Below are 13,632 nucleotides of genomic sequence, written 5' to 3' on the forward strand. Positions count from 1 at the left end.
TGAAAGCTGACGGTTGGTCCCTCTGTCTCTGCTTCCTGTTTTTTAACCGTGGTTCCCCAGTTCAGGTCAGGACACATACTCCCCCCCCCCCCATTAACTGAATGGGTTTCCTGTTGGCTTTCAACACACAGCCCAGCTTTTCATCAATACTGTAATGGGTTGCTGTTTAACAGCAGATGTCCCTAGCAAAGCACCCCCTGGACATGGAGAAACTTATGTCTCTCCCAATGTTGGTGGACTCCCATCACCCATGGGCCATTTTCCGTATGTTTAGTCGGAAACTTCAGGCAGCCCTGTGCCCAGCCTTTTCCCTTACAAGCAGTCCAGAAAGCGGCTCTGGCCGTCACCTTCCTCCTCCTCAGCTTTTGTGTTGCCTTTGCAGAATGCAGCAGGGAAGAGGATGGGGACTCTATGTCATTGGCTCTCTGGCGCCACCTACTGTTGGGCTCCTTGCCTTCTGCCCTACCAGCCCCGATGGGCACCAGCCACCACTGACCAGGAACTGGAGACCCAACACCCAGAGATGTCCCACTGGAGGAGGGCTGAGGAATGGGAGAGACCTGACACACCACCTCTAGATGCACAAGCCCCCACCCCCCGTGATGTCACGGACTGGCTGGATGCAGAAGAGTGGTGGCAGGCAGCAACTGGGGAACCCCCAGGGGAAGAAGGCTCAGAGCCTGGGGATGTGTGGTGGGACAACAATGAGTGGTTAGAGCAGGCATCCCCAAACTTGGCCCTCCAGATGTTTTGGGACTACAATTTCCACCATCCCTGACCACTGGTCCTGTTAGCTAGGGATGATGGGAGTTGTAGTCCCAAAACATCCAGCGGGCTGAGTTTGGGGATGCCTGGGTTAGAGGGAGAAGACGGGAGGAGGAGGTGTCAGAAGCTGGAGAGGTAACAGGGTTTAGTGAGCAGGAAGAGGCTGTGGCAGAGGGCAGTTCAGAACCAGCGGCAGAAGAGGAGCCTGGAGAGGTGAGGGGCCCAAAGGCAGAGATTGAGTTAGCTGGTGAAGCATCATCTGTGTCTCCTCCTCCCCTCTCCACTGGTCTCCCAGGACCAGAAGAGGAATGAAGAAGGTGGAGCGGCGACAGACAAGGCCTTGGAGTCTCAGATTGCTCTGGAACAGGGGTCTGCAACCTTTAAGACAAAAAGAGCCACTTGGACCCATTTCCGAAGAAAAAACAACAACTGGGAGCTGCAAAACCATTGTGACATTTAAAACAAATATATCTCCGGAGCCGCGATCTGACAGCAGGAGGGAAGGTGACGTCGGGACGGTGCGTGACTAACGCACGCACCGCCCCCATGTGACGTCGCAGCCAGTACAGCGCCCGCCACAGTGAGGAGTGTCGGGGCGCACAATGCGCCTCCTCCCGTCGCTAGTATCCGCCCCGGAGCCATGGCAAAGATGTAAAAGAGCCACATGCGGCTCCGGAGCCGCGGGTTGCAGACCCCTGCTCTGGAAGGATCTGAGGGAGAAGACTGTAGGAAGGCCTTCAGTCCTGCCTCATAGGGGCAAGGCCTACTGGGAAGACTGGCTTTGCCTGGAAAGCTGTTGTTACGGAAGTTGCTGCGCTCACTAGGCCTGAGACATTTTGTTTCTTTGAATAAAGAATTAATTTCACTGATGCCTTGTGAGTTACTGCTGGCCTGTGCCTGACATCCACCCCGACACCTACTCTTGAGCCTCCATGATTATCCCCAAGACCCCAAGAGCAGAGACAGGACGGGTCTAAGCCAAAATCTGAGCCAGAAAGCACAAAGCATGCTTGGCAGGAAGGAGACAGGCGCCAGAGTTGCCTCTCTAAATCCTTTCATTTGCCTGTTGTTGGGGTAACATCTCATTTCGAACAGCTACTAGATTTGCACTCTAGTTCTGGACATCTGGGGAAATGGGGAATCTAAGCTGGACAGCAGTGGTGGAGACTGGAAGAACAAGAAGACGACACCTAACCTCAGCCACAGATCTTGCAATAAATGCATTATTATTTTTTACACAGGACCAGGGAGAGGAGAAACAAGTTTATCTCACACAAGGTGCAAGCAGATTGAAACAGGTACAAAAATTCAAAAAACTGACCATCTAGTATCTAACGCTCTATTACAACAGAAGCCATTATGGCCTCCACAGTCGGAGGCAGTATACTAGGTGCTGGGAACTGCGGTTTGGAGAGGGTACCATTTGTGCTCAGGGTCTGCTTGGTGGCTTCACATTGGGGCACCTGGTTGGCCACTGTGAGGTAATAATAATAAAAATTTGGCTCCCAATGAAATATTAAAAACAAAACACAGCACTAAACATTAAAAACTTCCCTAAACAGGGCTGCCTTCAGATGTCTTTTAAAAGTAAGTTAGTTGCTTATTTCCTTGACATCTGATGGGAGGGTGTTCCACAGGGCGGGTGCCACTACCGAGAAGGCCCTGTGCCTGGTTCCCTGTAACCTCACTTCTCGCAACGAGGGAACTGCCAGAAGGCCCTCGGAGCTGGACCTCAGCGTCCAGGCTGAACAATGGGGGTGGAGACGCTCCTTCAGGTATACAGGACCGAGGCCGTTTAGGGCTTTAAAGGTCAGCACCAACACTTTGAATTGTGCTTGGAAACGTACTGGGAGCCAATGCAGGTCTCTCAGGACTGGTGTTATATGTTCTCGGCAGCCACTCTGAGTCACCAGTCTAGCTGAACCTGATCCAGAAGGCCTCTTTCTTATGTTCTTATCAGTTGTTTGAGCACGACATTTATTTTTTGTTTTGGTTTATTAATGAAAATTCAGCACGTTCACACTTCCAACTCTATAGCTCTACTTTGCATATACTACTAGGAAGGGACTGCAGTCTCTGCAGGGGAAAAAAAACCCGGAGGGATCTAGGAAAACGTTACATGCACATGAAACTGTTCTGCTGCACGACCGTATCATAGAAGTGGAAGGTACCCAAAGGGTCATACAATCTACCACCTGCAATGCAGGAATCTTCCACCTCTCATTTGTGTGAGCAATTTCCTTATCTTGTAACACGTCATCTAATGTGTCATTCTCTTGTGCGCTGATTGATGCTTTTATTTTTTCATAAAAGTCAAAAAGCCGTCGTTACGTGTTCTCTCTGGCGTGAATTTTCCAGTGCCGAATGAGATTTGGACTCTGAGTGAAGCTCTTCCCACATTCTGAGCACTTGTAGGGTTTCTCTCCAGTGTGGAGCCTCTGATGCCTGATAAGATGTGAGCTCTGGTTAAAGCTCTTCCCACACTCGATGCACTTGTAGGGTTTTTCCCCCGTGTGGATTCTCTGGTGTGTGAAAAGGTTTGTGCTCTGATTGAAGCTCTTCTCACAAATGAAGCATTTATAGAGCTTCTCTCCTGTGTGGATTCTCTGATGCCTGATAAGACTTGATTTGTCGCAAAAGCTTTCGCTGCAGTCCGAGCATTTATAAGGTTTCTCCCCTCTGTGGTATCTCTGATGTGTAAGGAGGCTCCAGTTGCGACTGAAGCTCTTTTCACACACTGAGCATTTATATGTTTTTTCTCCCGAGTGGATGCCTTGATGTGTCATAAGACCAGATTTGTCTGAAAAGCTATTGCTACAGAATTTGTATGGTTTCTCCTCTAAGTGAATTCTCTGATGCTTAAAAAGGTTGGAGCTCTTACTGAAGCTTTCCCCACAGTCAAAACATTTATAAGGATCTTCTTCCGCATATATTTCTGGATGTCCAATAAGACTCATGTCATCAGAGATGCTCTTGCTAAAGATTACGGAACTACACAGATCCTTCTCTCCTTTGTGAATTCTCTCATGTGAAATGTGCTTAGGCTGAACAGAGAAGCCCTTGCTGCCTTTGGAGTGATTACGGGGTTTCTGTGTTGTGTGGATTTTCTGGTGAGCAATAAGGTTTGAGCTGCGGCTGAAGCTTTTCCCACAGTTCAAACATTTATAGGGCCTCTCTCCTGTGTGGATTCTCTGATGGGCGTTAAGACTCGATTTTTCGCAAAAACTCTTGCTGCAGTCTGAACAGCTATACAGCTTCTCCCCTGTGTGCAGCCTCTGATGTGAAGTGAGTCGCGTCCTTCGGTTGAAGCTCTTTCCACAAACTGAACATTTATAGGGCTTCTCGCCTGTGTGGATTCTCTGATGAGTAACAAGGCTCGATTTGTGACTGAAGATCTGCCCACACACAGCACACTCGTTCCTCCTCCTTACTTTGCACGGTTCCTTTTGGAACGGGCTTTCGTGGAACTCCACATCCTGCAAGTAAAGGAATCTGTCCTTCCACTTCACTGCCGGCTTTCCAACCTGAATCTCTGGTCCATCTTCGCTCACAAATATCTCTTTCACATCTCGAGTCTCAGTTCCCTCCGAAGCAGCCTCATAAAGTTCATCCTCGTTCTCCCTCTTCCAGCCTGAAATAAACAGAGATGCTTGTTTATTTCCTGCTTCTAAGTTGTGAACAAATAAACAGTCTCGGTCCTGTATACCTGAAGGAGCATCTCCACCCCCATTGTTCAGCCCGGACACTGAGATCCAGTGCCGAGGGCCTTCTGGTGGTTCCCTCCATCACAATTAGGGAGTGTGCTGGTGTGCTTGTGTGCATGCTCTAGTTATCTCCCACTTGGTTATCTCCCACTCGGATTACTGCAATGCGCTCTATGTGGGGCTACCTTTGAAGGTGACCCGGAAACTACAACTGATCCATAATGCGGCAGCTGGACTGGTGACTGGGAACGGCCACCGAGACCACATAACACCGGTCCTGAAAGACCTACATTGGCTCCCAGTATGTTTCCGAGCACAATTCAAAGTGTTGGTGCTGACCTTTAAAGCCCTAAACGGCCTTGGTTCTGTATACCTAAAGGAGCGTCTCCACCCCCAGCATTCTGCCCGGATGCTGAGGTCCAGCTCTGAGGGCCTTCAGGTGGTTCCCTCATTGCGAGAAGTGAGGTTACAGGGAACCAGGCAGAGGGCCTTCTTGGTAGTGGCGCCCGCCCTGGGGAATGCCCTCCCAGCAGATGTCAAGGAAATAAGCAGCTATCTTCTCTTTAAAAGACATCTGAAGGCAGCCCTGTTTAGGGAGGTTTTTAATATTTAACGCTGTGTTGTTTTTAACACTCGATTGGGAGCCTCCCAGAGTGGCTGGGGAAACTCAGCCAGATGGGTGGGGTGTAAATAATAAATGATGATGATGTTACAAGAGAGAAACAAAAGAGGAGTCTATTGCCCACCTTTAAAACTCTCCCCTTCCTCAATGCACTGCTCAATGATCTCTTCCTCTTCCAAGCGGCAGATGAGGTCAGGCTTGGGAATCAGCAGAGCTTCTAGGAGATCAAAACATAAAAATCACACAGCTGGTTATGCAGGGGCCGCAAGAGAGCTTCCAAGCTCTTTCCATCCACGTAGGAATGTTCAGTGCTACAGCATTTTACTTTTGTATGTAAAGTCCCAGATTCAATTCTTTGTACCTCCAGGTACGTCTGGGAGAGATTCACCGGCCTGAAACCCCGGACAGAGACTGCTAGTCAGGCCACATTCACACCTCACATTTAAAAGCACTATCATGCCACTTTAAAAGGCAATACTAGAGTTTTCACAGCCGAGTCCTCAATTCCTTATCTTGGCTTGGCTTGCTTTAAATAGGGCTGTGTCTTAAACTTGCTATTGAGGTTTTCAAACCTTTTTTGTAAACTCAGGGGAGCGTTTCAGCCCTGTTTGTTTAAAATCATTTAAGGTTTATGATTTTTCTATTTCCTTCTGAGGAAACTGAATAGTTCAGTGAAATGAGGTTTGTAGCCAGCATCCCATTAAGGTTTCATTCAATTCTAGGTTTTTCTAATTTTTTCCTTAAACTTTGTGATTTTTGTTATTTTGTTTAATATTTTTAGTCAATTACTTCTCGTTTCAGGGATTTTCACGGTATTTCATTTGTTTTGTGTAGTTTTTGGTTCCGTGACTGTCTTTTTTCTACTACTTTAAATGATCATGGCTTCCCCCAAGGAATTCTGGGAGATGGTGTTTGATAAGGCTGCTGGGAGTGGTTAGGAGCCCCCCTATTCCCATCACAGAGTGAGAATTACAGAGTGGTTTACCTGATTTGGCATGGGCTGGCTGGGGTGGGGGCTGAGGGAAGTTGGAGTCCAGCAACCTCCGGAGGACCAAAGGTCCCCCATCTACGGCCAAAGGCGTCCTTACCTAAAGAGGCCACCATCCCATAATTCTGCAACATGACCTCCCGGTACAATGCTCTCTGGCCTGGAACCAGCAGGGCCCACTCCTCCTCTGTGAAACTCACAGCCACCTCCTCGAAAACCACTGGCTCCTGAAACACATACAAAACTATTTTCTTTTTCTTTTATTTATGCTTTTCAGGTTTATACATTTCAATCATTTTACCATTTCAAAACTTGTCTTCCTTCCCCCCTCTTTCTGCAGTCCCTTAAATTTATTTTCAATATCTTCTGCATATCCAAATTAACTTAATTTGCTCATTTACTCATCTACTTTAAATGTATACTCTTATAAAAATGCAGATTATTGCAATAATCCTGCCCATTTCTTATCTGTTTACAGTTTATCTGTAAATATTTAATAAACCATTTCCATTCCTTTACAAAAAGTTTGTTATCTTGATTTCTTATTTTTCCGGTTAAGTTTCGCCAATTCTGCTTATTCTGTAAGTTTTTGTATTCATTCTTCCTTTACTGGGACTTCTGCTTCTTTCCATTTGGGGGCGAGTAAACATTCTTGCTGCTGTAGTAGGATACATGAATAAGTTTCTATACAGTTTGGGTAGTTCTGTCCTTATATTACACAACTATTTTCTAGCCATTCATCCCAGAAAACGGGGTGACGATTGCTCTCCTTCCATCACACGCCCAAAGGAGACAATAGGAACAGGTGGTTGTTTTCAGGGTGGAGAATCTGCAGGTGACGTTGGACTTTCTGTTCCTCCTCAGGCAATGGTGTTTCCACCTAGCCTTTCCCAAGTTATGACTTTGAGAATAGCAGCAGCAATAGCTGGCGACAGAGGAGTTCAGGGATATTTTTTTAAAAAAAGTTTTATAAGTTGTGCTTCTTTGTTTCTCAGCTTAATCCTTTTACAGTGGTGCCTCGCAAGACGAAATTAATTCGTTCCGCGAGTTTTGTCATCTTGCGATTTTTTTCCGTTTTGCGAAGCACGGTGTCGGGAAAGCTTTGGAAAAGCTTCAAAAATGACCAAAGTCTTTAAAAACCTCAAAAAAGGCTACCACACCGCATTCTATGAGTTGCTCCTCGAAGTCAAGTCGCAACTGTATTAACGGTGTTAAGAAAAAGGAAACAAACTTGCAAGACGTTTCCGTCTTGCGAAGCAAGCCCATAGGGAAAATCGTCTTGCGAAGCAGCTCAAAAAACAAAAAACCCTTTCGTCTAGCGAGTTTTTTGTCTTGCGAGGCATTTGTCTTGCGAGGTACCACTGTACAGTGGTTCCTCGAGTTAAGAACTTAATTCATTCCGGAGGTCCGTTCTTAACCTGAAACTGTTCTTAACCTGAGGTACCACTTTAGCTAATGGGGCCTCCCGCTGCCGCCACTCAATTTCTGTTCTCATCCTGAAGCAAAGTTCTTAACCCGAGGTACTATTTCTGGGTTAGCGGAGTCTGTAACCTGAAGCGTCTGTAACCCGAGATACCACTGTACATGGTTTTGTATGTTTTGTGGTATTTTATGTGATTTGCTGTTACTTTTATTGATTGGTAATTCTTTATTGTGGTTGAACTGTTTACTATTTGCTGATGTTTAATTTGACTGTTTTTTAGATTCTGATGGATTGTTGCTTTGTTTGATATGTTGTTTATTTAAAAGTTATTGTGATTTTTATATTGGATCAGACTGTTACTATTAATGTTTGATGTTTTATTGTGTGTTTATGTATTGGAAGCTGCCCAGACTGAAATATTACAACAACAACAACAACAACAACAACAACAACAACAACAACAACAATAATAATAATAATAATAATAATATCAGTCACCCAGCCAGCACAGCGAACCCATCCCTCCTCTGAAAGATTCAAAGGTTCATACCATCAAAATGGGCTGAACTCACAGCTTTCCCCATAGGTGGCTTTGAGGGCTTTGAACAGGAGCAGGGAACCCCCCGGAAGGCCAAATGCACCCCTCTCCCAGCCTCTCTACTGTACAAAGGTAAGAGCTGCATTTGCTGCTCCGCCTACTTTTGCCTCTGGCCCCACCCACTGCTGGCCTGTGGCCCCTGGTAGGCTGCCCAGAACGGAATGTGGCCCTCAGGCTTAAAATCACACACACACACACACACACACACACACAATCCTTGATCTTGAAGACTGAAAAGAGAAGGAGGGGAATTGAGAGAGGTTCCTTTGTGGAATTGTGACGATAGTATGTAATTACTGTACATTATTTAGGGAATTGTGAGAATCCTTATTGGGGGTGCTAACGATGGTATTTTGTGAGCGACGACAAGTTATTGTGCCACCCTTCCTCCCAAAGAAGCCCAGGGATATATAAGAAAGTGGCACCCCAGTTGTCCAAAATAGGTCTCCCCAACGGGCTTTCTCCTACCTGAGTTGGCTGGACGGTGGCTTTTCCCCCTCCAGCAGAAAAAGGAGAAGATTCAGAATGTGCCTCAGGTGCCATTTCACTGTCTGTTAATGAAAGATTTAAAATCAGCCTCCTAGCCAATCAGGGTTTATTTTTTAATCAGCCTCCTAGCCAATCAGGGTCTAGTTTTTCATCTGCCTCCTAGCCAATCAATCAAGGTTTATTTTTTAATCAGCTTCCAAGCCTGAAGATGCAAAGCAAAACAAAACAGCACATTATAAAGTGTCACACCCTGGTGGATCACATTAAGCTTGTGATCCACTAAAACACCCAAATCCTTCTTGCGCGTAGTATGGCCAGACGAGAGCTCACCACCTCCCCCAACACTAAATGCAGGATTTTACCTTTATCTCTGTGGGATTTCATTGTGCTGGTTTTGGCCCCACGTCCCGGCCTGCCAAAGTCGTCCAACGGAACCTTCTTTGAACCAGATAACGGGCCGGCCACCTTCATGAACGGCTCCTGGACCTAAAGCAGGAGAGAGGATTAAGGGCATCGGAATATGTTCTTAACGGACGGCCATCTGTCATGGATGCTTTAGCTAAGATTCCTACAGATCATGGGGTTAGACTAGATAACCCTTGGGGTCCCTTTCAAGTCTACAATTCTGTGATTTCCCCTTTTCTACTCCTTTCTCAGCTCCATTCATTCATTTAAATTTTATTTAGTTTTTCAGATTTTGAAATTTACAAACAATTATCAAACAACCAACATAAAAAGAGGATTCCGAAGAATCTCCTGGACTCCCCTCCTCCCTTCTGTGGGTCCTTGTCTTGCTCCTGCATATTGTCTATTAATCCATCATTTATTTATTTTAGGTGGGTGACCAACAGAACAAAGCTTCTGAGAAAGGCTGTAAACAATTTCCTTGTAAAACAACAATTTATTCATGCCCACAGCATGAACCACCAAAATGTAACCCGCTCACCGTTTGCCTTCTCTCCTCCTGCTGCTTCAGTAGAAAACCTTCCGCCAGGGTTACGGCCTGGACGCAGCTCCCTGGGCGGCCTTCCCTGACCCAGCTCTGCATCTCCGGGGGCAGGACGGCCAGGAACTGCTCCAGGACCACCAGCTCCAACATCTCTTCCTTGCTGAGTCTCTTGGGCCTCAGCCACCGGCAGCAAAGGTCCAGGAGCCGGCTGTAAACCTCGTGGGGGCCAATGGCCTCTTGGTACCTGAACTGCCTGAACTCAGCACCGGAATTTGGAGCATCCTGATTCAAGATCTCCGGAGCTGTTTTCCTGCAGGTTTCCATGCCACACCCAGACCAAGCGCTTTCAGTCCTCCTTCTCTCTGCTTTGAGGGCAGCTGAGTCTTGAAGAGCCTCCTCGGACTCCAGTCCCGCAGCCAAAAGATCACCTCGCTTTACGGCAGCCATGTTCTCTCTCTCTCTCAGGACTGGCAACGGGGCTCAGTCCCACGGTTCAACAGCATTTCCTCTAGCCAAGCAATATATCCGGTTACCAAGAGGAGATTCTTCTCCCTATGGAAAGCTGAATACAGTGGTACCTCGGGTTCAGAACTTAATTCGTCCTGGAGGTCCGTTCTTAACCTGAGGTACCACTTTAGCTAATGGGGCCTCCCACTGCTGCTGTGCTGCCACCGTGCGATTTCTGTTCTCATCCTGAAGCAAAGTTCTTAACCCGAGGTGCTAAATCTGGGTTAGCGGAGTCTGTAACCTGAAGCGTCTGTAAACTGAGGTACCACTGTAATAATAAAACAAAAGGGAAAGGAATCCTGGATGGTTAAGTCCAGTCAAAGGCGACTTATGGGGTTGCGCTGCTTATCTCTCTTTCAGGCCAAGGGTGCCGGCGTTTGTCCACAGACAGCTTTCCGGGTCATGTGTCCGGCATGACTAAACCACTTCTGGCACAATGGGACACCGTGACGGAAACCAGAGCACACGGAAACGATGTTTACCTTCCCGCCACAGTGGTACCTATTTATCTACTTGCACTTGTGTGCTTTCGAACTGCTAGGTTGGCAGGAGCTGGGACACAGAAACGGGAGCTCAGTCCATTGTGGGGATTTGAACCGCCGACCTTCTGATCAGCAAGCCCAAGAGGCTCTGTGGTTTAGACCACAGCAACACCTGCATCCCAGAAGCTTTATACTGCTCTGAGTCTCAGCTCACCCTAAGAAATTGGAGGCATGGGGATGGTGTGGGGACAGAGGAGCTGAGCTCTGCTCTCGTAAAAATGACTAAGGACCCAAACCTCCTTGTAGGTTGAGAGATGCAAGATACAGCACCTGTGTCTCTACTTAGTCTTCTGTAAAATTGGGGAAAGGCCATACCTAACTGGCAGAGTATGTGCTTTGCATCTGGAAGATTCCAGACTCAATCCCTGGCTTCTCCAGGTGGGGCTGAGAAGAAGAGACTCCTATTTCAAACGCTGGAGAGCAACTGTCAGCCAGTGTCAACAATTCCAAGCTACTTAGATTAGTGGTTGGACTCAGGACCAGACACTTTCCTTTACTCCTTAAGCCAAGATGTGTTGTAGGAGTTATTATTCATTGTATTTAGATCACACCCTTCCTCCAAACATCTCAGTGTTTCATACTGTCAGGAGCAAGCTGGCAATAAATCACAGCATTCAATTTGGAGTTAACACTTTACAGTCAAACTTCGGTTGTCGAACGTAATCCGTTCTGGAAGCCCGTTCGGCTTCCAAAATGTTAGGCAACCAGGGTGTGGTTTCTGATTGGTTGCAAGAGCGCCCTGCACTCAAGTGGAAGATGTGTTGTACATTCGGCTTCTAAAAAACGTTCAAAAACCACAGCGTTTACTTCCGGGTTTTTGGCGTTCGAGAGGCGAAACGTTCCAAAACGGAGCCGTTCAGGAACTGAGGATTGACTTGTATTAGGAAAGAGCATGATCTGCACAGACTGGGCCAAATATCAGGCTTAAAGAGCCCAGCAGCTCATCCCTGTTAGGCCTTGCCCCTGCCTCCCTACAGCTGTCTAAGTCCCCTCTTCTCCAGGGGTTTTTTCCAAGCAAATGGAGACTTTGCCTGCATGAAGCCAACCTCTCCTCCGCCCTTTTCATGCCTCTTCTGGTTCTGGGATGCAAGGGGGGAGGGGAGCTTGTAACACCAGAAGGAGAAAATCCATGATTCTTCACCAGCCTGGCCCATCTCTGCCTCTTGGCCTTCCTCATCCCACTCTCCTGCTTCCGCTTCTGCCTCTGATTCTGGGCTTCTCTCTGCCACAGATTCTCCCTGCTCACTAAACCTTGTTACCCCTTTAGCTGCTGACACCTTCTCCTCCCTGTCTTCTTCCTCTGACCACCATTCCTCTGCATCCAACCAGTCCGTGACACATACATATAGGGTAGGATCCAGACTTGAGTTTCAGTCAGTTCCCATTGAAACCAACTGGACTAAAGCCATTACTAACTTTTCACAATGATTTTAAGCAGCCTAAGCACAACTGACTCAAGTCTAGATACAACCCAAAGTTCCTCTGCCTTTTAAAAATTCTCACGACGTCCTTGAAAAGTAAACTAGACTGAGAGATAGTGAGTCACGCAGTAACACTTGCAGGTGAGGGGATTTGAACTAGGATTGTACCTGTCCCACTCCAACCACTACACCACGCTGCCTCTCAGTTTAATATAAAGAGTTCTGTGGAACTCAAAAGCTTGCTCGCTAATGGGTGACAATTGCAGTACAATCGCTCTAACTGCAAATCATGGCATACACCAAATAGCAATTACGTAAAACAAGGCACCAGTGATTTGAAGAAAGGGAGTCGGAATTCATAAATATAATCTGCTAGCTCATACCTAGCTTAACATCTGCCAGACCTCTGAATCTCCTACACAACTTATTTGCAATACTGTCTAGCTCTCTCTTTCTAATCTTTCTTGCAGCGACACTCCACGCGTCACAAATCTTGGATAACCCTACATTTAAAGTATGCTTCCCGCCCTGCCCCCCTCCCCGGAACCCTGGGAACTGTAGTTTGCAAAGGGTGCTGAGGATTGTAGTTCCGTGGGGGTCGGACTACAGTTCCCATGATTCTTTTTTTGGGAGGTGCAGAATGGGATTTAAACATCCTTTAATTTCATGGTGTGTACACAGTCTTAAATCCCAATGAATAAATGGGATTTTATTCCCAGGTAAATGCAAGCAGGACTGTGGCCTTCTCTGCTCGCAGTAAAGGTGCCTTTATTACTACCATTACTTTTAGATATTTTTTCCACCCTCTGCAATTTCTTTACATAAATATATATTTGTGACAATCATTCCTATAAATATGAAATCTGGTCTGCAATTTTTTTTTTCTGCTACGCCAGCTCTCCATTGCACCCTTTTCACCCCAAATGCATTTTGCACTCACCTCTTTCCAGGAGAAATTCCAAAGCCCATCCACCCCCCTTTTTTTTATTTTTTGCAAAGGTAGAGCGAAGGGGGATAGGCAAGGTTGGCCGGAAGTGCCTCCACCAACGAATCAACCTCGCCTCCTGAAGGGACTCTCTAGGAATGCAGCACTCGGTCAGATTAACCCTTAACATGTAATGGGGGGGGGGAAACCCACCACCTTGGAAAAGTGGCATAATATATATATTTTTTCCTTTTAAGTTTACAAAAAAATAAATAAAAAAATGGAAAAGGCTATTAAGAACTCAGAGAGCGGAAGTTTGGGGTTTGCAGTCAGGTGATGAAAAAAGGTTGTTGAAACCATATTTAATAACAGTGCGATCCTGCTGGGTGATTCAATCGGGCCAGACAAAATGACATGCAGATTGGCAAAGAGCCCATCGCGAAATTATACCGTGGAAGATATGGAAGCTGGCATACTAAGAGCAGCCGGTCCGTTTAGCTCAGTAATGTGAGATGCCCAGGATTTCATAGGAGAGGACTCTCCCAGCTGTGCCTGGGGATGTCAGGATTTGAACCCAGGACCTTCCGCAGGCTAAGGCAAATGTTCAACCACTACTTACACAAGGGGGCATAGGAAACTGGCTTCTTCTGAATCAGACCATAGGTCCTTATAGCTCAGTATTGTTTGCACTGACTTGCA

At 46.7% G+C, this 13,632-nt stretch overlaps 1 protein-coding gene across 1 annotated transcript; it reads right to left on the reverse strand.

The window, feature by feature from the left end:
• Window positions 1-1,972: 1,972 nt before the first annotated feature.
• Window positions 1,973-13,056, reverse strand: LOC114592173 (uncharacterized). The gene is made up of 7 exons (XM_077921533.1): window positions 12,949-13,056; window positions 9,536-10,313; window positions 8,952-9,075; window positions 8,569-8,651; window positions 6,180-6,306; window positions 5,216-5,308; window positions 1,973-4,396 (listed from the first exon to the last, which is right to left on the reverse strand). Exons 2-7 carry the CDS (start codon window positions 9,983-9,985, stop codon window positions 3,093-3,095), a joined length of 2,181 nt encoding a protein of 726 aa, XP_077777659.1. The 5' UTR covers window positions 9,986-10,313; window positions 12,949-13,056; the 3' UTR covers window positions 1,973-3,092.
• Window positions 13,057-13,632: the final 576 nt, after the last annotated feature.

This window comes from Podarcis muralis, chromosome 2, assembly GCF_964188315.1.
Source record: "Podarcis muralis chromosome 2, rPodMur119.hap1.1, whole genome shotgun sequence".
NCBI classification, from domain to species: domain Eukaryota; kingdom Metazoa; phylum Chordata; class Lepidosauria; order Squamata; family Lacertidae; genus Podarcis; species Podarcis muralis.